Here is a 25,802-nt window from a genome sequence, read left to right as displayed (position 1 = left end):
CACTTACTCCCCTGACTTCAATCCTACAGGGGCCAATGAGCTCATGACTCAATCAGAATTAGCCAAGTTGGCAGGCAACTTCAAGGTGTTATCAGCTACAATAAAAACCCAAAGACCCACCCTGTATTTCTGGACGTAATGCTCCCAACATCATGGTTTTCCCCAGTAATGAGGAGGACCTACCTTGGCTATATTTAGAGTTATTGGCACGGTCTGAGTTATTCTATGATTCTGCAACACCCTGCCCCCCTCCCATTATAGTAAAGCATCATTATTTGCCGAGAGGGGGTTGTGCAGTGTCAGACTGGGATGCCAGGGGCCCACCAGAAAACATTAGAATGTGGGACCACTTTCCAAATTATTATTCCTCCTCTCCTCTCCTCACTCAATCTCTTTATTCTCCTAGTCTTTTATATTTACTTAGTCTATTATTCCATTATTATTTTTTGACCATGACCATGAAATTGGCCACATAGTTAGAAGCAAGAGGCCTACTGACACCTGGGCCCACCGGGAGTTTTCCTGGTATCCCGGTGGGCCAGTCTGACACTGGGGTTGTGCATATAATTATAAATAACCCTTTCTGAAGAATATCCCACTAAGAATAAAAGGTGAGAGAGGAAGCAGTGAAGTTCCAATAGAGGGTGATCCTGTACAATAGACAGAGGGGGTGAAGAGGAAAGATTCTATGTGTATCTACGTGTGGCCAGAGCCTAAAGAAGAGGGGAGAGGAGCTTCAGGAGAGACAGGCAGAGAGGGGCAGAGAGAGAAAGAGAGGGAAGACAAATAGAACTAGAAGAGGTTGGGGGGAATTAAGACGTTCATTGTGAGTTATTTTCACAGGGTGGCTGTAGGGTTAGAGCTGAGAAAGCGACAGAGACCTCTCACCCTGTGTTTCTTTGTAATCCTTTTGAATAAGGAAGCTAAGAACTTAACCCCTTCTCCATCGCCGGAGCAAGTGATGCAATGCTTTTCTGAGCTCTAGGGCAGCTGAGGGATTAAAGTAAGGTTTTTAGCAAAATCGTGCACAAATTGAACAGGTGGGTGGGAGACTGTCTGGATCTCACAAGGCCTTAAGAACTGAAAGTACACATCTGTATTCAGCTCTATAGAATGCATTAACAAATGCACCGCTCTCTCCACTCTGTGCATAAACAGACTGACAGAAAGGCAGATCTATAGGTGATAGATGCCATATAGATATACGTAGATACAATATCTAGCTACACAACATATATAGATATTTTGTGTGTTTTATTTTTGTAACTTGAAAAAAGGTTTAAGCCCCATTGCTCTTGCAGTAACCGTATAAAATACACCCAGTCCCCATTCCTGCCTATCAAGTATCTCTTGCACTTCTATTTGGAATCCTAAGTAATGCACCCTGACTAAATCATATCAGTGAAATTCACACATTCCTTCTCACATGCAGAATATGCGGTGCAACCATTCCGACTCTGTGGGAAATGGGCTGTGTTCAAGGGAAAGCCAGATTCCTTCTCTTCCCAATTTGGGTTCCCTGTATTTCTTGTGGCTAAGCCCTATCAGGCACTCAGTAAGCCTATACACATCTGGAATCTGTGCTGTAAATTAAAAGCTAGAATTAGAATGTGTGGGTCCAAGGATTTCTAGGAGGATTGAGGCCCCTATCTGACGGGAGGAATTTATATAAATTAAACATGTCCCACCTTCAGACCTAAACAACTCCCAGAATCGCCATGCATGCCTTAGCTGCTGAAAGGTAGGGTGCTGGGAGTTCTGGTTTAATATCACCTGCAGAGTCACAGGCTGTAGAAGCAGGAAATGAGGTTGAATTTTCTGGTTGGGGAGGTTACCAATAGAAGGCTTTCCATTGGAGACCATAAAATTTTGCATGATTATATAGCAGTTGATCTAGTTTCTATGGGGCTCATTTATTAAAGGAACCGCAACACCAAAAAATGAAAGTGTTTTAAAGTAATTAAAATATATTGTATTGTTGCCTGCACTGGAAAACTCGTGTGTTTGCTTCAGAAACAAAACTATTGTTTATATAAACAAGCTGATGTGTAGCCATGGGGGCAGCCATTCAAGCACAGGATACACAGTAGATAACAGATAAGTACTACTATAGTTTATATAAACAAGCTGCTGTGTAGCCATGGGGGCAGCCATTCAAGCACAGGAGACACAGTAGATAACAGATAAGTACTACTATAGTTTATATAAACAAGCTGCTGTGTAGCCATGGGGGCAGCCATTCAAGCACAGGAGACACAGTAGATAACAGATAAGTACTACTATAGTTTATATAAACAAGCTGCTGTGTAGCCATGGGGGCAGCCATTCAAGCACAGGAGACACAGTAGATAACAGATAAGTACTACTATAGTTTATATAAACAAGCTGCTGTGTAGCCATGGGGGCAGCCATTCAAGCACAGGAGACACAGTAGATAACAGATAAGTACTACTATAGTTTATATAAACAAGCTGCTGTGTAGCCATGGGGGCAGCCATTCAAGCACAGGAGACACAGTAGATAACAGATAAGTACTACTATAGATTATATAAACAAGCTGCTGTGTAGCCATGGGGGCAGCCATTCAAGCACAGGAGACACAGTAGATAACAGATAAGTACTACTATAGTTTATATAAACAAGCTGCTGTGTAGCCATGGGGGCAGCCATTCAAGCACAGGAGACACAGTAGATAACAGATAAGTACTACTATAGTTTATATAAACAAGCTGCTGTGTAGCCATGGGGGCAGCCATTCAAGCACAGGAGACACAGTAGATAACAGATAAGTACTACTATAGTTTATATAAACAAGCTGCTGTGTAGCCATGGGGGCAGCCATTCAAGCACAGGAGACACAGTAGATAACAGATAAGTACTACTATAGTTTATATAAACAAGCTGCTGTGTAGCCATGGGGGCAGCCATTCAAGCACAGGAGACACAGTAGATAACAGATAAGTACTACTATAGTTTATATAAACAAGCTGCTGTGTAGCCATGGGGGCAGCCATTCAAGCACAGGAGACACAGTAGATAACAGATAAGTACTACTATAGTTTATATAAACAAGCTGCTGTGTAGCCATGGGGGCAGCCATTCAAGCACAGGAGACACAGTAGATAACAGATAAGTACTACTATAGTTTATATAAACAAGCTGCTGTGTAGCCATGGGGGCAGCCATTCAAGCACAGGAGACACAGTAGATTACAGATAAGTACTACTATAGTTTATATAAACAAGCTGCTGTGTAGCCATGGGGGCAGCCATTCAAGAACAGCAGACACAGTAGATAACAGATAAGTACTACTATAGTTTATATAAACAAGCTGCTGTGTAGCCATGGGGGCAGCCATTCAAGCACAGGAGACACAGTAGATAACAGATAAGTTCTGAAGAATCCCATTGTACACTACAGAGCTTATCTGTTATCCTCCTTAGCCTGCCCCCATGGTTACACAGCCACTTGTTTATATAAACTATAGTAATGTTTCTGAAGCAAATGCCCTAGTTTTACCAGTGTAACACAACAGTACATTATGGGGGTTATTTAGTAAGGCGCAAAATTTTTCACGGCGTCCGTTTTGACGCTGAAAAAGTCATGGTTGGAAAGACAAATTTTTTTCGCAATCTATTATGCCCCAAATCTATTCCAAGTCCAAATCCGAAAATACTCCATCTAAAACCTGTTAAATTCATGTAAAAGTCGATGGCAGATGTCCCCTTAACCATTTGAAGATGTTTTAACCCTCACAAAATGTTCTGAGCTTGGATGCTGACATTTGCGTTGCAAGAAACTGCACATTGTCTGTCGCAAGACTTGTGATAAATAATATGCACATAGTAGCGATACTGGCCACAACTGCATTAGAAGTACGTCATAAATTACCAATTGTAAATATATCAATGCCGCTGTGTAAGTGCACATGTGTGCACACAAACTCCTGCAATACTTGTGCACTGTAGTCACGCCCACAGCCATGCCCGGAAGAAAGATGTCATTACTTGCGACATCATTGCCCGATATTTGCGAAATGCGCATAAACAAAACCTTAGCAAGAAATATAACATAAATGTATTTGTGTGTATGCACACAAAATGGGGCATACATTGGGTTGCGCCAGATGAGGTGCTGCAATTCCTTAATAAATGAGCCCCCTAGACTTTTGCTGCCACTGTTCAGCACTCACATGCTCACAAAAATGTACACCCATCGCTCTCTCTCTCTCTCTCTCTCTCTCTCCTCTCTCTCCTCTCTCCTCTCTCTCTCCTCTCTCTCTCCTCTCTCTCTCCTCTCTCTCTCTCTCTCTCTCACCCCCAGTTGCAAAATATGAGGATATTAGAAGTTACCTCGGAGTTCCATGACCTGTATATATATATATTTATATATATATATATATATATATATATATATATATATATATATATATATAACCTTACCTATGGTCATGAAACTCCTCGGTAACTTATAATATCCTTATATTTTACAAGAGGAGGTACTTTATTCACTATATATATATATATATATATATATATATATATATATATATATATAATAGTTGCGCTTACTGTTGCGCCCACAATAAAATGACCTTATTTCACTTTAAGACCTGCGAGTGCTGCTTCATTCCAAGATTCTTCTACATTTACACTGAGGATTGCACCAGTGACTGATTTATTGTGAGTTATATATATATACAATATATAATGTTTCTGTTTATTCGGCTCTGTACAATATCCATCTTGTACTTACCAGCATGTCCATTAAAAAGCCAAATGAGTATTACAGTAACAGTGCGGTGATCATTGACTTTCATTAAACGAAATGAGCATTTCTCTTTATGGGATTTTAAGTTTAAAGCCTTAAATGAGGACTTCTTTTAATATTCATTGCCTGTTTTTGGCAGTTAGAATTGGATGTGCCCTGTTGGCCAACACAGACCCCAGTCTAGGTCTGAACAATAAAAGAGAAATCAGTTGCGTCTTGGACTGCAGAGCTAGCGATCAAAGCTACCAATTGAAGGGAATAAAGACTATTCCCTTTCAGGCCAACATATTTATAGCAAGATAGGCTGCTATATCACTCCGACGGTCTGAGGTTAGTGTTTGCAGCAATCCCTCTGTGGTGGGCTCTCTTAAAGCCCATGTCTAATTCTATTCAAGAGCCAACAAAGGGCCTTTATGTGTCTGCATCTCCGCACCACAGCTCATCTGCACACACACGTACACACTGTGAAGGAATCTGCTTGGGATAATATATGCAGCCCAGAGAGAAAACCCTGTATTTATATGCAAGCTGATAGCATTAAAATGGGTTTCAGTTCTCCTCTCGTTCCCTTGTCCCTGTCTCCCCCCTTTGCTCCACTCTTGCCTTTTACTGCACCCTTTGGTCTGGCTCCCAGGGCTTCCCATTGCTTTTACCCTGTACAGGTTATTCTCCTTCCCCATAGCTCGCTACCCCCTCCCAATTTGGAAAAGGGATTTCTCTGGATGAACTCCTCTTTTTCTGTGAATGCAGAACGAGTGCATTTTAACTGCAGCCATATCCGGCCAGTAGCTGCAAATAGGATGTAACACACTCTCCCCAGGGTCCTAGTGAATTAATAGCTGTTTGATTGATGGCAAAATATTGGTCTGGGCTAAGGCGGGCAGCTCTGTCTGAGCATTGGGGAAGAGCTGCATTGCATTTCTTAGGCTCGTTTATTAACGCTTTGTTTGCCGGCGGGGTTATTAAGCTCGGTTGGCCGTTAACATACAAATAATGCAAACGATGTGTTAGTCTAAGTAACAATTTCAGATGACTTAAAAGAAAAACAGTAAATGAGGGGAAGAAAAATGAAATACTAAGCTATGCAAGGACACCTAAGTAGTAAAATGAGGTTACTAGTAGTGATGGGCGAATTTGTGCCGTTTCGATTCGCCGAAAAATTGACGCGAAATTCGCAAAACGGCAAAAAATTTGCGAAACGGCGCTGGCGTCTCGTTTTTCGATATAATTTTTTTTGACGCCGGCGAATTATATCCGCGGATTTTCGCGGGCGTTTCGTGAATTTATTCGCTGGCGGCGATTCACGCAAATTCGCCGCGAATTCGCGCCTGGCAAATAAATTCGCCCATCACTAGTTACTAGTAAGGTCACTAGCGAGACCTCATCTGCACTATTTTGTTTTGGTTTGGGAAGCATTACCTACAGAAAGATCCTATAAAACTGAAATAGTCCAAAGATGGCCAAGTAAGTTATACACTGTCTAAATAACCAAGAATATCAAGAAGAATCTTGATATATGCGTTATCCGGAAACCCAGTACCCAAAAAGTTCCGAATTACGGAAAGGCTGTCTCCCATAGACTCCATTTTATCCAAATATTCAGAATTTTTAAAAATGATTTCCTTTTTTCTGGAATAATAAAACAGTAGCTTGTATTTGATCCCAACTAAGATATAATTAATCCCTTTTGGAAGCAAAACCAGCCTTTTGGGTTTATTTAAAGTTTACATGATTTTCTAGTAGACTTAAGGTATGAAGATCCAAATTACAGAAAGATCTGTTCTCCAGAAGACCCCAGGTCCCGAGCATTCTAGGTGACAGGTCCCAACCCTGTACTTTATATACCTAACAGAGTTCAAATGACAAGCGTTTACTAGAAATGGAACTGAGGAACACAAAATGAATTTACAGGGTGAAAGTCTGAGACATTAGAAACCACAAAAAAAGCATGCAAAATATATTGAATTGCTTTACTGTAAATGTGGTAGGGGGATCAATACAAAGCAATTCTAAAGACAAACAGAAACAAAACTTCAATTAAACAATTACATGGACAGAAAGGATAGCTAAGGGGATGATGGGAGAGGATACGTCATTACTGACTGTCCCCAAAAGTCATATTTAAAAATGTTTGAGCTAATATGGCGTTCTACATAAAAAGTATCTCTGACATGTTTCGCATATGGAAATGTCTATAGTGACATTCTTTTATAGTATGAGCACATTGTGTTGTTTCTGGTGCTACAAAATAATACACTGTGGCACTTCCTTCCGCAAGATGAAATGGAGAAATAGAGAAAACGGAGCTTTAAACAAGACTGCAAGACGAGTCTGTAAAATATTCATAGTTGCTATAACAAACAAATCTATAGAAAAATAAAATACATGCAGATCTCAGTATTTCCATTACTGAAATAAAAGAGAAAAGGGGTCATACAGAGGCCCTTGAACTCATGTCTAGCCTAGCCCTTACTGCAAAAAGTCCTCCTTCTGTGCTGTAAAACCTTGTCGACTAACACAAGTACTCTGTCTCCCCACAATCTCCAATGCCTCTTTTGCATATTAGCTTAGACCCCTTCTATAAACCCCCTACAGCTCCTCACCTATGCAACCTACCCTGACTCTGCCATACCATTCTCAATCAAACTCACTCTGTAAACCCTTTTTTCTCCCAAAAACCCTCCTCTTGTATAAACTCAGCACTTCTCTCTCTACTCAGCATATTGCCTCCTCTAAAACTCAGCATTAAATAAGAACCGAGAAAATACTGTAAAAAGAGGGAAATAATACTTGGTTTATTTAGTGCTAAGCAGGCCTTCTCTAGTCTTTGGAATAGGATGGTGCATAACTTCTCTGTTTTTAGGCAGAAGTAAAGTTGCCCTTCCTGTTTTAGAGCCACTGTATAGTTTGGCACCTTCTGGACTAAGAAAGCATTTTAAGAATCTGAAATATTAAACTGAAATAGGGTTTGGAGTAAGATGGTATTTGGCTTCTTTAGCTTTTGGGATAAAATGGTATATGGCTTCTCCAGCTTTTGGGTTAAGATGGTATTTGGATTCTCTAGCTTTTGGGATAAGATGGTCTTTGGCTTCTCTAGCTTTTCGGATAAGATGGTATGTGACTTCTGCTTTGTGTCTGAGATGGCTTTTGGCTTTTAGGTTTTTGGTCTGAGACAGCGCCGATTCTGGGTCTGCTGCCGCCTGAGGCAGCAGACCAGGTGCCGTCCCCTCCTCTCGCGTTCCGCACTTACAAATTAGCGTCGGAGCGGGTCTAAGGGGGCAGTATCGCTAGTGTATTGAGCGCAATGTCGCTCTCTGCACTAGCGGAGTCGAATTTCCAGGTTAAAACCCTGAAGTTTGGCTCTTAAAGTTACAAGAGGCGGCTTTTTGCCGCTCACTGCCGCCTGAGGCAAGGGTCTGATCTTGCCTCATGGCAGAAGCAGCCCTGGTCTGAGATAGTATATGGCTTCTCCTGCTTTTGAGCAGAAATAGTTGTATCCTTCCTGTTTCAGAGCCAAGTTAGTGTTTGGCTCTGTATTGCCTAAATAAAGTATCTGGTCTTAAGTTTTCAGACTGAAATAGAGTTTAGCTTTATAACCGAATAGTGTGTGGTATCTCCAGCTTCTGGAATAACACGTTATTTAGCTTTTCTAGTTTTTCAGATAACATGGTGTTTGTCACCATGTTAGACCAGGGGCCCACCATAAAACCTTAGACCAGGGGCCCACCATAAAACCTTAGACCAGGGGTCTACTCTCAGTACTAATATTCTTCATCTCCTCAATCAACCTCTATTCTCCTAGTCTGTTTTCTTGATTCTATAATCAATTATTCCATCTATTTAGCCTCTTTGTTCTTATAGAAATAGGGAATGACCATGAAATAGACCAAAAGTTTAGCAGCATGAGGTTCCACTGACACCTGGGCCCACCGGGAGTTTTCCTGGTATCCCTGTGGGCCAGTCCGACACTGTTTGGGGATGAGATTGTGTTTGGTTTCTCCTGCTTTGGTGTTGAGATGGTGTTTGGGTTCTCCTGCTTGGGAACCACGATAGTGTTTGGCTTCTCCAGCTTTGGGACTAAGATGGAGTTTGGTTTATTTTTCTGTGCTTTTCCAGCACAGTTTTCCAGTCTGTCCTTTTTATTTTTGAAGAGCAAACCTTCAAGCCACCTTTTAAAAATCAATATAGGCTGCTCTCATGATCCCACTTATTTATGTGTGCTGCAACACAGAGCTCGGAGAAGCATTGGTACTGACATTTCCATGTTCTTCAGAAGAGAGGGGGTAACAAAACCTTTTTCACAGTTTTCAAATTTTTCTGTAGCTTTTGTTTTATTCACACCAGTTGGCTTTTAACCTCTTTCAAAACAAATTTTGTTCATTTAACTTCCAGGTTCTTAGACCGCTTGCAATTCCCCAGGACTCTCATTCGGAGACAGCTGTCCTTCCCATGGGCCTTTACACCCTTTAAGCTGCTTGCATGCGGTTTAACGCATCAGGATTGGGAAAAGTCACTAAGCTTGTCCTTTAAAAGTCTGATCTGCTTAAGTCGGTTCTGGGCATATTGTTTGCTAATAAACTCATTAGCAGCCGAGCATTTTATCCTCATTAATTAGGCAAGACAACAAAGCTGGGTGCTCCATTTTAACACAAGGAGAGATTCACTCTGCTGCTTTTTAAACAGAAGGAACCAGAGCTACATAAAAATTAACCACTATAAAACCACATCTTAACTGCATATTCTAGCCTCCCTGTAAGACTGCAGTCTCCATGGACCAAGACGCTTCCAACATGTTTAAGTGGTTTCTATTTCTATTATTATCTTTATTGGGGCAAAAATCAACCATGCCTCTTATTCCAGATGCTTCTTTTCCCTCCCTGCCGGTTACACTTACCTGACTTGGCTAATTTTCCATGATACAGATGAACAACTTACAGTATTAAGAGAATACAATATGTTTCCAACAATTGTGTATTTGTGCAAAGATATGTGCATCCAACAAAATCTGGCCTGCATTATTACATAAGTGAATAATTCGGCAGAGCAATTTTAACAAGTACAAAGAATTTTAATTAGGGGCAGGTCAGATTTTTTTTACCATGAAAAATGATCACTGAAAAATAATATACTGTAAAAAACATAACCCAAAACACTGCTATCCTTGATTTCCATGAAGTGTTAAGGGAAATCTACAAAAAACGGTGTAGTAACCCATAGCAACCAGTCAGTAGCTAGATCTGATCAGCCAACTGTGGTAAGACTTAAGGTGGCCATACAGTGGCCAATACAAGCTGCTGACTTGGCTCGTTCCTACGTAGTCAGCAACATATTGGTCCATGTATGAGGCTGTTCCGACCAGGGGATATTTAATGATAGGGGCCCTAGGCGTTGGAGGGCTGTTCCATTCAATCTACCTTTTTATAAGGATGTATCTTCTCTTTCAGCTTTCCTCCTTCCAGGTTGCCTGTATTACATCAGTCTTGCACAAAAGCTATGAATATGAACCATTAAATCACATATCGCATTATTATTTTGATCACATAATATATTAGAAATATTAGAAACAAAAACATTTTTTATGAAACATTGGTTCATACGACCCATTCCGTAGACATGGAAGTGAGCAAAACCAAGGTGATTTCTTCAGAAGAAAATATATACCAAATTAAATATTGGAAAAGAACTTTTAGGAGCAGCAATGTATAATGACCTCCATCTGCAATCTGACCAACCTCAGGATATAACAGTTTCACCAAGCACTGAGTTTAGGGACATTTGAACAATCCTCTGGACTGACAATTTGCAAGATATGAGGACAAACTGACCTACAAGTGGATGGACAAAATTGCATTGATAGAACAGAATAGGCTGCACGCCTATAAATTGGACATTTCTATATTTATAATGAGTACAAGGGTCTTAAATGGTTCTTGACCCACCATGTAAAGAACTGCAACAGAGGTCTATCTCTTATTAAAACTAGGGATGCACCGAATTCACTATTTTGGATTCGGCCGAACCCCGGAATCCTCCGCAAAAGATTCAGTCGAATCAGGGTCGGACTGGGGGGGCTGTTGCTGTCCAGGCCCCCCTCTGTCCCCCTTTCTGTGATGCGCCGGCTTGTCACGCTTGCACAACTGTGGCACGCATGCGCAATGACAGCGCTCGGCATCACTTGTCGAGCATGCACAGGCGGCGCTGCGCCGGAAAATAATTTTCTTTTGCCAAATACAAATATCTGGAGAGGGGGTCTGGCCTATGAGGGTCGGGGCCCACCGGGTTTTTTCCCGGTGTCCCGCCGGGCCAGTCCGACACTTAGTCGAATACAGAACTGAATGCGAATCCAAAATTGTATTTACATTTTTTACTTCCTTGTTTTGTGACAAAAAGTCTTACGATTTCCCTCCCCACCCCTAATTTGCATATGCATTAGGATTTGGTTCGGCCGGGCAGAAGGATTCGGCCGAATCCTGCTGAAAAAGGCAGAATCCTGGCCGAATCCCGAACCGAATCCTGGATTTGGTGCATCCCTATTAAAAACATAGCCACTTTCTACCAACCTTTATTATTCATTAGAAATGGAACATAGGCAAGAGCAGCAAGGTAATAGCAGCCAGCCTCAATTCAAAAGTAACCCCTCAAATTTTTTCTCCACTATTGACCTTAAAAGGAACCTCAACACCTTTCTTCTCCTGGAATAATATTTTAGCTGCTTTAATCAGTATTCCAGTGAGAACCAACTACTAGACTACCATTAAGCTTCAATTTCTTGCACTGCAAATAAAATTAACAGAGTGGACAACCCAGTGGTTTTATATTTTAAGTGCAACACCCAACTGCACCTCTTCTGCCTATGGTCATGTCTCCAACTGAGCTCCAAGGTTGGCCGGATCCCAATGTACACTGGAATATATTTGCCTGTGTTTCAATGCTTTGCCAACTGGGTACAAATCAAAGGGAAACAGGTGACAAGATAGGGGTGAAATGGGGTGACTCCCAAAGAATATGTGATGTTGACATGTTTGAATTAGGGCCTGACTAACATACAGTATAATGGGTTAAAATAGTAGGCTGCTCATTTTGCTTTTATTGCTTAGCACTGAAATTTTGACACCTCCACTAATCAGAAAGATATGAAGAAAATAACTCAAATACAGTAATGTGTATTCCCAAAGAAAAAAAAGGGAAAGCATGCTCATTTTTCAAGATATCAAAAGGTAAATTGTTTGGATGCGATGAAGATAATGTGGCAGCCCCAAGGAGCCGGCTAAGATGGTTTTAACAGCACATTCTCTCTGCCTGTGTAGGATGGAATTGTGGAAGCCCTTGGCATGACCTCCGAGCAATATATGCAACAGTTAGCTGGGACTCGACTCAACTGAATGTCTCTGGTCAGAGAGAGAGACTGTGGGACTCGGGATTAAAACAGGAGGGGTGAAAAGCTAATCTGATCTTTATAATTATGTATGGGGGAAGGCAATTTGAGAGGGAGAGGTGGATGGAGTCCATAGAGAGAGTATAGACTGTAACACACATGGTGCAACCTTTAATTCAGCTGATGATTAGTGTATTGTTTCCTATGCTTTTATTCATCCCCTTGGATTGTAAAGGGACATGTTATATGGTCTCAACAAAGCTAGTGCCATTCCTTTGCCATCCATTATTTGGCCTTTAAAAATCAGGTGCAAAATTGTTCCCCAAACTAAAGGGGAACAATTAGGTAATACAGGGGTACCCAATCTGCAATTGCAACCACAGCAATGGGTTCAAAGGTTGGATGCCCCTGATGCATATATACAGTGGAAGCTCAATTTTACATCCCCTGATTCTAAGTTTTCCCTCATTTTACATTGTTGTTTTGTGATCCCCACCTATATATATTTCCCTGATTTTACATTTTCCTGGATTTGACAGCATTTTTTAATGGTCCTCTTAAAATGGGGGTTCGACTGTACATACATATAGAGATAATAATTTACCCCTTTTGTTAAAAACAAGGATATTAGAGGAGTTCCATGACCATATAAAGGCACAGGGCCAAAGGCTAAGTGCTTTGATACAGGTGACTTCTAATATCCTTGTATTTTATAATAACGAGAGGTCCATTATTGGTGAAAAATACACATTTCAATGAGTCATGTGCCATCTGTGGGTCGGCCACAAAAGCCAAGGACTAGTGTAGCAGAAGGCTGGGGGCAATTCCAATACAAATTTCAGCAGCACTCCGGTATAGTGAAAAATAATTTATTTGTGCCAGGGCCGGAACTAGGGGTAGGCAGAGTAGGCACGTGCCTAGGGCGCAAAGCCGGGGGACGCCAGGCACGCACCTCCTCTGTCACCTACCCCCAGTCCAGTGCCCGACTCTTTGAAGTTTTTACGGCTTCCCGCGCTCCTGCGCATGCGCGCGAATGTGTATATCGGCAATTTGCGCATGTGCACATTCGCGCCAGTTCGCGCATGCGCAGAAGTGCAAAAGAAGTAAAACCTGCAGCTTTTCTTGCGCACGTGAGCGCCACCTTGCGCATGTGCATTTGGGCTAAGCCGGCGCCGCGTCCGCCGGCTTGCCTTGGGCGACTGTGCGGCGTGGCCGACCCTGATTTGTGCAAGTGAAGCCCCCAGAAGGCTGGGGACGGCATGTCGTCCACTGGTTCAGCTACATTGGGACTGGGCAGAAGATTTTAAATCTCCTGCCTGCCCAGTGCCCAGTGAAGAAGAACTCAGTAAATTAAATCATAGTGGGTGTCAGCAGCGGTGAACGGGTGACATGCTTCGGTGGTTGGAACGTAATGGGATGCACAATTTCTAAATCTAGCTTTGTCCACAGTTACATCACATGACCTCTCTATAAACCGATTATACCTGATGATAAACCCAAAAATTATTTATAAGGCTGTATTTTACAGGTTATCCATTATTATGCATACTATAATATGTAAGTTATTTAACAATTCATCATTTCCTTTTAATTGTTACCAACATTTTCTTCAAAGAGGCCCTTGTGATGCTGGGGCCCATGGCACCTGTCCTCTCTGGGGTACCATAACCAGCCCTGGCCTTTTTATTATATCTCCTTTGAGTCTATGACTAAGGGAAAGCAAACAGGCTAGTGTAGCTTTGGGGCTAAAACATAGGAAAGATGAGATAGAGAGGTAGATGAGGCTGGATAGGGTGAATAATGCCAAGGCAGGCTGGATGGCAGGCTGGATAGCAAGTCACAGTGAGACAGTATGAATAGGAGTAATGAGAAGCAGAGAGTGCGGGCCAAAGTGAGCGCAGAGGAAAGCCAGAGAATTTAGGCGAGAGAGGGAGTCGGGGCAAAGCTGCCTGGGAGCCTTTTTGGAAAGCATCCAAAGTAAAATCGGCCCTGAACAATATTATTGTCAGCCTGTCTATTCAGGAAAATTGTTTTCTTTGGGCTGAATGTAAATGACACAAAGCCGGAGTTACATCACTGCAGTGGGCAGAGGACTTAACCCCAGAAACCCCCAGCAGCCTGGACTGGGGACTAAGGAAGAGGGGCAGGATTGTTCTCATGTCTGTGGGACTATAAATGGAAGAAACAGTCTTTCTGTTCCATTCAAGGGTGGGAATAAAAATCTATTTAAAACCCGTTTTTTTTGGTGGAGGGAACAAATATTCAGAGGAAAGGGACATAGACACCCTGGACTATACAAAAAACTGATAGATGATAACACTGGAATGTGTTAGCGGTTCTACAGATCAGTTAGAGAAGCACAATGACAATATCCCTGTGCAGGAAATTATTAGTCATGGGAAGCCTTCTTCTCCCTGTGATTTGTCTCCATACAAGGAACATGTACAGCAAAAGCATCGGTCCCCATAGGCTTCCATGCAATAACCTCTGCAAGGAACCACAAACTTTCTCTCCTCTCTTCCTATAATGGCAAAATATCAGTAAAACTCCATTGCCAGCAGATCTTCACCTTCATACCTCATTTCTTTCAGCTGCCCACTGGCACAACGGGCACCTTCTGTTTCTCTTTCCACTTCTAACACCTTGGGGCAAATTTAAGGTGGCCATACACGGAGAGATCCGCTCATTTGGCGATGTCGCCAAACGAGAGGATCTCTCTCCGATATGCCCACCTTGAGGTGGGCAATATCGGGCTGATCCGATCGTGGGCCCTAGGGCCCAACGATCGGATCCTAACACATGGGAAACGGGGGTCGGATCGCGGGACCGCTTCAACGAACAGACCGCGATCCGACGGGATTTTTTGTCCCATCCGATCGAGATCTGGCCGACTTTCGCCAGCGTTTTTTGGGACTTAGAAAAAATTTCTAATTGTTTTGAAGCAAGCCCTATCTACTCTATTGCACTTCGCCTGGTCTGAGGTGGTGAAGGTAACATTCAGTAAAATCCGCAAGTTAGTGAATTAGCGTAGTTACGTCACTTCGCCATAGCGCAACTTCGTCTGGCATAAGGGTGCGAAGTAGCGCTAGTGTAGGTCTACCTCACTAGCGAATTTACGCCAGCACCCGTTAGTAAATCGGCGAAGTAACGAAATGACGTCACACTGGTGAATTTTCGCTAGCGTTAGCCCTTAAGTAAATTTGTCCCAAGTGTTTTCTTTTCACTTATAAATAGACTTAATGCACACCTTGTGTCTCCCTTTTACCACCTGCTATATACCTTATGCCTCTCTATTTCCATTTCTTAATGGACCCAACACAAACCCTGGTGTCTCTCTTTTCACTTCTAGATGAACCTAACATACCCCACATGCCCTTCTTATTACTTCTTAATGAACCTAACACATACCATGTGACTCTTAATTCATTTTTAAATAGTCCTAATGCACACCTTCGGGAAGATTAGTCGCTCGGCGACAAATCTCCTCTTCTTCGGGTGACTAATCTCTCCGAACTGCCTCCCCTACTTTCCCACCGGCTAAAATGTAAATCGCCGACGGGATGGCACTTAGATTGATTCATTTACTGAAATCTCCTGACGAGGAAATAATAACCATTCAGGGACAGGACAGGCTTCTGTTGCTTTACTCAATATTTGGATTATTGTTTTGAATGTTCTATGTTTAGTTATTTAGTCCTACGAGATATCTCTTGCCCAGCCGGAAGGAAAGGCTCAGTGGTTAAGTCACTGCAGTTAGTGAAGCCTTAGTCAGGAGTAGCAATACCAGAGAACCAGGGACCCCCAACCTCAAATAGAAATAATAAAATTCAGCAGCCCTCCAGCTGAGATGATGGAAACTGTTCCCTGTAAAAAAAGGATTCTGTGAGACTGCCCTAAAGGCTTTCCTGTCTATTCTGCCCAACATAATGTTTATTTGGCTACATTGCCTATACTGATGTTTACAGAAATATTGATCCATATACCAGTGCCCTAAAAGAAACTGCTTCTCCATTATTCAATCCCTCTTCTCTACAAAAATAACTTCTCCCCGTGACATTCTCATTCAATGCACTGCTCTTTCTGAGAGCTCACAAAGGGTTAAATAAGTCTACCCCCCAAATACAAGATATATGGAAATTATAATTGAGTGTCAACTTGTGATGAAATTCAATCCACTTTACACCCCAAATGTAATTTGGAAGCTCTGTGCGATATTTACTGTAATGCTAACCACATTTTAGAGCATAATTACATTTTCGGGGGAATTCAAAGCCAAAAAAAGGAGGATTGTGCTGGCTTTTAAGCCCCCTGAGGTGAGACAGTGAGGGAGAAAGGGGGGATGGAGGGGGAAGATGGGAGGCAATGGGAGAGACTGACCTTTGGGGTAAGAAGAGAGAACAGGGGACACAAACAGCAGAAAAAAGAGGAAAATGAAAGGTGGAGAGGGTGCAGAGCTGTGCTGGGGGTGGTTGGGGGTCCAAATATTCTAGGGTTCCTGGAGAGCAGCAGCTGTAGGAAAGCAAAATGTGGGAAAGCTCAGAAATGAACCAAAAATGAATGCTTGTTTTCTATAGTCGATTCAGCAGTTTGTATAGTAGCAATAGCTGTAACTTCTGGGGACCGGAGCAGTGAGGTATTCGTTATAGTAGGATGTTATCCAGATTGTAACTCTTTATATCAGTGGTGCACAATCTGTAGCCGTCAGTACAACCGTCTGGCCCAGCACTGACCAACAACCAAAGCCTGAAACTTAACAGCAAATGGTCCACATTTTATACAAACAGCAGCACAACTGGGAGAGGACCCTTAGAGAAATATTGAGCCTCTCTTTATACAGTTTCATTATTTTGCCCAAGTGCATTATCAGGTTCATACAGTGAGATGGGTTTGGCGTGCCTTCCGCTATGCCCAATACAATTAAAATCCATGTCAGGCCCAGAGAGAAACCTGCTCAAGCTTCATTCTTCCACACAAACAATATCTGCACATGCGTGCTTCAAATTTACATTTAAAGGGAATAAAAAGACAAAAACAAAATAGAAGCCAAAACATCAATATGTACATGCTCCAATGGCAAGTGTGAGGCTCATGATTTAAGGGGGTACAGAGGGCATTTTGTCTGGCTGCCGTTATATAAGATGATCAGCCTGTTGCATGTGTACAGGAATAACCAATTCTATATTTTAACAGTGGGTCAGGGTAGAGTTTATTTTTCAAGGTTATGCCCCAGTGCTGCCCCATGTTGCATATAACTATGCAGCGAACAAACAGAATACAGTCTTTAAAGAAATAAAAGCTCCCAAGGAATTATATGCTGATGGTCTCCTTTAACCCTTACATGCCAGACCACATCTTTTAGGCAAAATCACAGAAACGTTGTGTTAATAACACAGATAACTAATGTAGCTATCCCGCGTGCACAATGGAGAAGTTATCTATTCAGTTCAATTCAATGACTGTTAGGGCTCTTACTGACGAGCGTTTTTATCTGCGCTCCCCTGCAGGTTGAGACGCAACATGCTGCATTTTTCCTGCGTTCGGCGCCTACACGTGCCTATGTGAGTACAGCCCCATTGGAAAAAATCAAATGCGTCTATTCCTGCGCTCCCCTGCGGCTGAACGCAGAAAAATGGAACGCAGGTTTTAAAAACGCTCGTCAGTAAGAGCCCTTACACTGTCAGGAGACCCATTACTGATGCTCACAATCAAGGCAAATCTTACATTTGGGTAGCGGCACAATTCAGAGCCTGCCCTCTAGTGTTTGATGTCAGAAGTGCAAGCTATTCATGTTGACCCGCAATGCACTGAGCACATACGAGGTTCAGTGCAAGTCCAGGCATGCTCCCAGAGAATAATGCTGCCTTTCTAATGTTTTTCAGCTTCATGTGAAAATAGAAAGGGAAGGGACAGGGATGAGCAACCTGGGAACCTCCAGATATATGTATGAAATCATTGCATGGCACAACTGCTATAGTTCAGCTACAGCTGCCGAGTATCAGTCTTTAAATAAACACAATCACAGCATTTTCTCTCTGGAGTGCTCTCCTCTTACTATATGAATTGATTGATTGAAGCTACAGGGTATCAGGTTGGATATCTCTATTTCATCTGATTCATAGAAGCTTCTATAGCTGCCCCCCCCCATGACTGGAGATGTATTTTCCAGGTTGGCATACTAACAGTGTGGTGACACTGGCATGGGAGCGGATATGTCTAGCAATGACCCAGCAGCATCCCCTCAGTTATAGGCTAAATGCCCTGGGATTGTCTCAGCTTCTTCCGGAGCCTGTGATGGATGGGAGCAGATTTTAAAGGAAGTTCTCTGTGCGTTGTGGTTGTCATGGAGGCTCTGGGTAGGGTCCCCTCTCTGTACACAGAGTCCCTTTGTGTCCCATTGAGAGAGCAGGCACACTGAGAAATGCTCATAGAAGAATTCTAAGCCTTCTCCCTCCCTGAACCAAGGGGGGGGGGCGCACAGTTACGAAAGTGACATCACTGATTGGCAGCTGCCTTCACCACCAACCTGTAGATATGATGTCATGTGAATAGTTACATCCATGTCATTCATTAGTGTTCCCAAGTTATTAATTACATTCACCTAAACATCTATGTTGTCCTTGTTCTCCGTGTGCGTCTGTGAATAACAATGTTCATTTCAGGGCTCAGGGAATGCTGACTAATTAATATATATAAAGAAGTGGAGCAGAAGGTTTAGGAAGAGAAGAGAGCAGTGTGGTACAATTGCCAGCTCTTGTGATGGATGTGAAAGAAATGGACCTGATTTGGCAAATGGAGGAAAAAAGAATGGGGCAAATAAAAGAGAGGGATGAAGACTAACAAGTACTGGTAAAGAAGAGGGGAGAAGGGCATACAAATATGATTGGTGGGAATTATGAGTAAAATGAAGAATAGGTTTCAAGTAGTGAAGCAAAGAATTGAAGCAGAGAAGAACGGCACGGGTAGCATTGAAGTCAGAGATGTGACTGGAACACATGAAATGGTGGGAAAGAAGTACCACACAGGAACAAACTAGAAACAGATATATGTGAGAGATGGAAAGAGAAGGGAGAAGAAATAGGAGGTTCATACAAAAATAAGAGAAGAGAGACAGGAGTTGGAGATAAATAACATAAATAGAGGAGCAGCAGTGGAACGGAGCAGAAGGAGGAGTTAGTACAGAAAAGACAATAAGGCAATACAATAAGGAAAAGAGAGAGAGCAAAAACACTAGCGGATGAGAGGGGAGCAACATGGTCATCAGAAAAAGAAGAACTTGTGTGGAATAGAGAGGGTGGGGGTATCAAAAGCTAGAGAGGAGGAGGGGTCTAATCAAGAAAGTAACTTAGGGCCCTAACGTATTCAAAATACAGTCCTGGGCCAGTCAAAGGCAGAACTACCACTGATGTAGTAGGAGCAGGAACTCTAGGGCCAGAACCCTTTATTGGCCCTTTGAGTCCTAAAAAAGAAGGAGAATGTTAAGGGCATATGTGCCTTTCTGATGCCACATTGCTTGATACACATTGCTTGATACACATTGCTGGTCACCACTTACCACTGAATGGCTTAGGAAACATTCTATGACATGCACTGGCACTGGCACTGGCACTGGCACTGGCACTGGCACACTTCACTGAAAGGATCAAATGTGCCATAGGCCAAAGCAGTGTGTTCCATCCAAGCTGAATTACAACTCTCCGTGGCACTGAATTTGAATGTCCCTGATATACTGTAGATCCCATCTATTGTGCAACTAAATAATATGTTACTTTGCATTTTTAATAACAGCATTGCCTATATAAGGAGGTCTCTGGTTAGCCCAGCACCAGCGGCATAAAACCTAGCCCAATATATGATCCACTTCTTAAAGAGATACTGTAATGGGAAAACATGTTTTTTCAAAATGCATCAGTTAATAGTGCTGCTCCAGCAGAATTCCACACTGCAATTTGTTTTTCAAAAGAGAAAACAGATTTTTTTTTATACTTAATTTTAAAATCTGACATGGGGCTAGACATATTGTCAGTTTCCCAGGTGACGCCAGTCATGCTCGAACGATCGGACTTCCCCATCTCCCGACCTGCCACTAACCATTCCGATCAAATAAAGTAGTAAAAGAACAGATCAGCCGATGTTCTGCCCCTGACAGCAATTGTACGAAAGTTATGTCCGACAAAGCAGTCTCCCACTGAAAAATGTCCGACTGGCAATACATGCAGAGAAATTATCGGCAGCCGACAGAAATCTTTTAACCTGTCCGATCGACCAAACGACTGATCTCAGTGGGACGAAAAATGTCTCCACACACAGGCCCGAAAAATGTACGAATCGAGGATTCGTACGATCGGATCTTTGCGTCTATGGCCAGCTTAACAACAGGACAATGGGAAGGTAACCGGATAACAGCTCCCTGGTAGATATAAGAACAGCACTCAATAGTAAAAATCCAGGTCCCACTTTGACTCTTTCAGTTACATTGAGTAGGAGAAACAACAGCCTGCCAGAAAGCAGTTCCATCCTAAAGTGCTGGCTCTTTAAAGCACATGACCAGGCAAAATGACCTGAGATGCACCTACACACCAATATTACAACTAAAAAATACACCTGCTGGTTCAGGAATGACATTTTATATTGTAGAGTGAATTATTTGCAGTGTAAACAGTGTCATTTAGAAATAAAAACAACATAAAAAAAATCAAGACACTCCCTTCAAGCAACGTCAGATTAAGAGTTCCAGCAGTGAGGGGTTAATGCTGCACAGAGTAAGAGGAATGGTATACAGCTGCTACCTTCTTCTCTCTCCAACGGGCTCAGGATTATGACCAGCTGACCCGATATAACCACTAAGGAGTAGTGTGCCAAAAACACAGAGGTGACAGTGGAAAGAGACTTTCTTTGGGCAGAGGGCCAGCATGCTCTGTCTGAGAGCCATGATAATCAACTCAGCATGAGGGGACACAGACTCACCAAACCCCCAGCATTAAGATATCTGCACAGCTCTGAAAGGGCACATTCCTTTAGCACTATATAGAACCACCACTTAAAGGAACAATAACACCAAAAAACGAAAGTGTTTTAAAGGAATGATAATATAATGTACAGTTGTCCTGTGTATCCTGTGTTTGAATGGCTGCCCCCTTGGCTACACAGCAGCTTGTTTATATAAACTATAGTAGTACTTATCTGTTATCTACTGTGTATCCTATGCTTGAATGGCTGCCCCCATGGCTATACAGCAGCTTGTTTATATAAACTATAGTAGTACTTATCCGTTATCTACTGTGTATCCTGTGCTTGAATGGCTGCCCCCATGGCTACACAGCAGCTTGTTTATATAAACTATAGTAGTACTTATCTGTTATCTACTGTGTATCCTATGCTTGAATGGCTGCCCCCATGGCTATACAGCAGCTTGTTTATATAAACTATAGTAGTACTTATCTGTTATCTACTGTGTATCCTATGCTTGAATGGCTGCCCCCATGGCTACACAGAAGCTTGTTTATATAAACGATATTATTGATTCTGAAGCAAACACAATGCAGTGCAACAGTACATTATACTTTCGTTACTTAAAAACACTTTTATTTTTTGGTGTTACTGTTCCATTATGGCACTTCACCATGAACATAACCTTTCTTCTCATATTCCACCTAAATAATATAATGGCATTTCATCATGAATCTAATGTTCCCTCTCACATTCCACCTATTATCTTCAAGAGTTACCCTTCCTTTGTCTTCTGCAAATATTCATTGCATTATGCAGGGAAACCATAATGAATAAAAGGTTCTATTTATATTGGTTCCCTAACTCTAAAACATCCAATGAACTCATGAGCCCAAAGCCACAGTAAGTTTTAGTGTGTATGTTACATCTGTCTAATCATCATCTCATTCCTAACACAGCACTGGTAATAAGGACATCCAACGAGATGGACAAAATAAGGTTTAATTGTCATTACTGTACGGCAGTTGGATTATTGGCAACTGTTGCAATACAACAACAACTGGAGGTCTGACTAGTGAACATCTAGGCAACCATTTTTGGATTTGTGGGGGTGGAAACTAAGGGGTTTAGATTCTGTCACACTACTGTGGGTCTGGTTGCACTGATTCCTGACGAAGGTCCCTGTCGGGGAACAAAACGCTGAGCAAAATAAACCTTTGAAAGATTGATTCAGCAAGTCCTAAGAGTGCCGTTCTTCTGCATTGCTTATCTATAAATAAATTTAAAAAAAATATATATATAAATATATAAGATTTTAATTTAATATATATTAAGCCTTTCAGCTACTCTCGCTCCCCAAGTGGGAAGTTCTCTTGGCACTTGGAGTAGACAACTGGGAGCTAAAACTGCAACTAGATTCAACTGAATACAGAATCATTTCTCTATGATTTAATATGATCTAATTTGCATATTCAACTTTGTTTTTAAAAAAGTCTGACATTCAGTTAAAGCCACATGACTTTCCGGGTTTGCATTTGGTTTGGCTGTATTTGAGTGCTACAAAGAGTGCTGGGATTCTGTTGACGCATCCCTGTTTCACTGCGATCTTTACCTTCAATTAGTATTTAAAAGTGTAGACACTGTGAGCCCAAATATAAAAACCTTTAAAAAAAAAAAAAATGGCAGTGTGGACCCCCCTGAAATAACTAATGACATGGGGGAGAGGAGAAGAAAGAAAAATGGGTCCAGGGGAATTTGATGGCATTAAATTGTCGGATTTTTTTTCCACTGTATTTTTTCTTTCCTTGTTATCAATTTTGGGTTTTATGAGAAGCAATCTGCTCTGTGAAATATACCATATGTTCTCATTGATTTCAACACGACATTTTATAGATTTACATCCATAAAAATTACCTAAATGAGCTTGATTTATTGCAGGTTGGTATTTCGAATAAAAGACCCCCACATCCAATCTTTTCCGTACTCCTCCCCCCTTTCCTTTTTATGCCATGTGGATTTTTTTTTTAACTCTAAGGAGGCCTTGATTGAATTACTCTAAGATGAATTTCCCAGCCAAAAATATGTCTACACTAGCCCCTTCTTTGGTTAAAGTTTGGCTTAAAACTCTCCATTTCTGGCACATGCATTCAATTTCTCTTTACCGACCCACGGCTTCCCCAATATACTGACATTGCACTCACAGGGGAGAGTTTATGGTGTGTAAACCAGAAATAAAGCCAGTAAAAGCCTAGAATTCTCAGTGCCAGACATGGACCTAAAGCAAATAGTAAGGCCATGGATTAAGTCAAGGTACAAATGTCAAGTAACCAGATATGAAATAATGGCATAACTAGAAGTTCCTGGCTTCAAAATACTTTTTGCCCCAAGACTTAGGCAGAGATAGGGAAGAAGTCTACCAGGACAACAGAGTATATGCAAGCAGAGTTAATAACTCACCCTGGTGGTCTACCTATCACACCCTCGGTGGGGACGCCCGCTGCATCTGTCTCCTTTGGCGCCGTTTCTGTAAATGCACACATCTTCTGGGTTGCACGTTTGGCTATTTCCGCCTATATCTGGAAAGTACTGAACGGGACGCCGCCGTTCGTAACAGTACATTGGGCCACTGTAGAGAACGGAATCCTAAACCCAGAGCAAACTCCAAGGTCCCAGTCACGGCTAACTCTTCTGCCTTTAGTAACTACCTTTGGCTTCGGGTGGAGCCCTCTGCTACTCAAGTGCCGCCAGGTCTTAATGTGAGAGGACCAGGGAGAGAGCTCTAGGCAGGCAAGGGAACCAGACATGGTACTGGAGTGGAGAAGTAGAAGTGTGGTCAAGGTACAGGCTGGGTCGTTACCAATCGGGCTGCGCAGTACGGAATCGATAGACAAAGTGGAGTCGAGGTCACAAGCCGGGTCAAACACCAAAACGCATTACAACATCTGAATCCAGAATAATAGTCAAAGGATAGGCAAAATCAGGCAGGCAGTGGACTGGACAAAATCAGAGACAGGCGGAGTCAAAACAGAACAGGAATCACTTGGAAATCACACCCAGGAACTAATGGGCAATGGTTTTAACACAGAGAGCCCTATAAATATTTGAATTTTGTGCCAACTGGTGTTCGGCACTTTCCGGATATAGGCGGCAATAGCCGAATGCACAAGATGGAACATATGCTCATTTACAGAAACCACGCAGAAGGAGACGGACGCGGCGGGTGTCCCCGTCGCACCCCCACTAGACCACGAGGGTGAGTTATTGCATAACCCCAGCATGTGTATTGGGTGAATGCAATATTTTGAAGGTATTATTGACAAAGGATTGTGTCAGCAAAATGCAATAAACACACAGGTGTTAATCCTTCTTGCATCTCCTCTGCTTTGCTGGTACATTTTCTTCTACTGCACTGGGAAGGTGTCATCCTACTATACCAAGCACCAGGCTTATTTTATTTTATTGCACCATTTATAGCACTATCGCTAACCCTACACCATCATTACATTGAATTAAAGGAGAACTAAACCCTAAAAATGAAAATGTCTAGAAATGCCATCTTGATTAAAGATGTGGTCACTGTAAACAATATCTATATGTGGAGCATGAAGGGAACGTTGTTTCATTTCACTGTGTACTGTACAAACGTATATGGATGAAATGACAATAAACTCACTCTTGACTTGACCTTTCATAAAAAGTCCAGTTGCATTAGATTTATGACTACTACAAGTATGGGACCTGTTAGCCAGAATGCTCGGGACCTGGGGTTTTGTGGATAACAGATCTTTCCATAATTTGGATCTCCATACCATAAGTCAACTAGAAAATCATGTAAACATTAAATAAACCCAATAGGCTGGTTTTGCCTCCAGTAAGGATTAATTATATCTAATTTGGATCAAGTACAAGCTACTGTTTTATTATAATTAGGAAATCATTTTTACAAATTCAGATTATTTGGATAAAATGGCGTCTATTGGAGACTGTCTTTCCGGAATTCTGAGCTTTCTGGATAATGGGTTTCCGGATAACGGATCCAATAACGGTATATCATTTAACTGGCCATGGTGCTGCCAAATAGTTAATGAAAAGCATTGTGTTGTTTATAGGGATGCACCGAATCCACTCTTTAGGCCGAACCCCTTCACGAAAGATTCGGATGAATTCCGCACCAAATCCGAATCCTAATTTGCATATGCAAATTAGGGGTGGGAAGGGGAAAACAGTTGTACTTCCCCCGTACCTAATTTGCATATGCAAATATGCAAATTAGGATTCTGTTCGGCCAGGCAGAAGGATTCAGCAGACTCCGAATCCAGCTGAAAAAGGGCCAAATACGAACCGAATCCTGGATTCTGTGCATCCCTAGTCATTTATGCCTTTAATTCAGCCTCTAAACAAACTTCATCAGGGTTATTTAGTGGATACAACTTGAAAAGCAATACCTACAAAATAACAAAAAAAACTGATAGCTGGTTCCATATTTTGCAAATAATTTGACATAATGATCTATTAACTAATCTATTCCTTTCTTGATCAGCCATATTTGCTATTAGCAACGCACCTTGCACATCTGTAGATGTTGATCCTCAGACACCAGCAACCCTAGACTGTTTTGAACTGTGGCCTCCATGTCAAGCAGCCAGTCCCAGATGTCCTGCCATTCTGCCTCCACCTCATCCATGCTGTAGGAGAGGAAGAAATGAAAGTT

General features: G+C 42.0%; 2 protein-coding genes across 2 annotated transcripts in view; one reads left to right on the top strand and one right to left on the bottom strand.

The window, feature by feature from the left end:
* The window catches only part of LOC108700312, a 782,191-nt gene that overhangs the window by 635,090 nt on the left and 121,299 nt on the right, over positions 1-25,802 (top strand). The gene's annotated exons all lie outside the window — the stretch shown is intronic.
* The window catches only part of LOC108700313 (A-kinase anchor protein 6), a 117,357-nt gene that overhangs the window by 35,239 nt on the left and 56,316 nt on the right, over positions 1-25,802 (bottom strand). The window contains exon 9 of the mRNA XM_018233403.2: positions 25,656-25,776. Within this exon, the coding sequence (XP_018088892.1) occupies positions 25,656-25,776 (121 nt within the window). The remainder of the gene's footprint in view (positions 1-25,655; positions 25,777-25,802) is intronic.

This window comes from Xenopus laevis, chromosome 8S (genome assembly GCF_017654675.1).
Source record: "Xenopus laevis strain J_2021 chromosome 8S, Xenopus_laevis_v10.1, whole genome shotgun sequence".
Taxonomy (NCBI): Eukaryota; Metazoa; Chordata; class Amphibia; order Anura; family Pipidae; genus Xenopus; species Xenopus laevis.
This window is presented reverse-complemented; position numbering and strand designations above follow the sequence as displayed.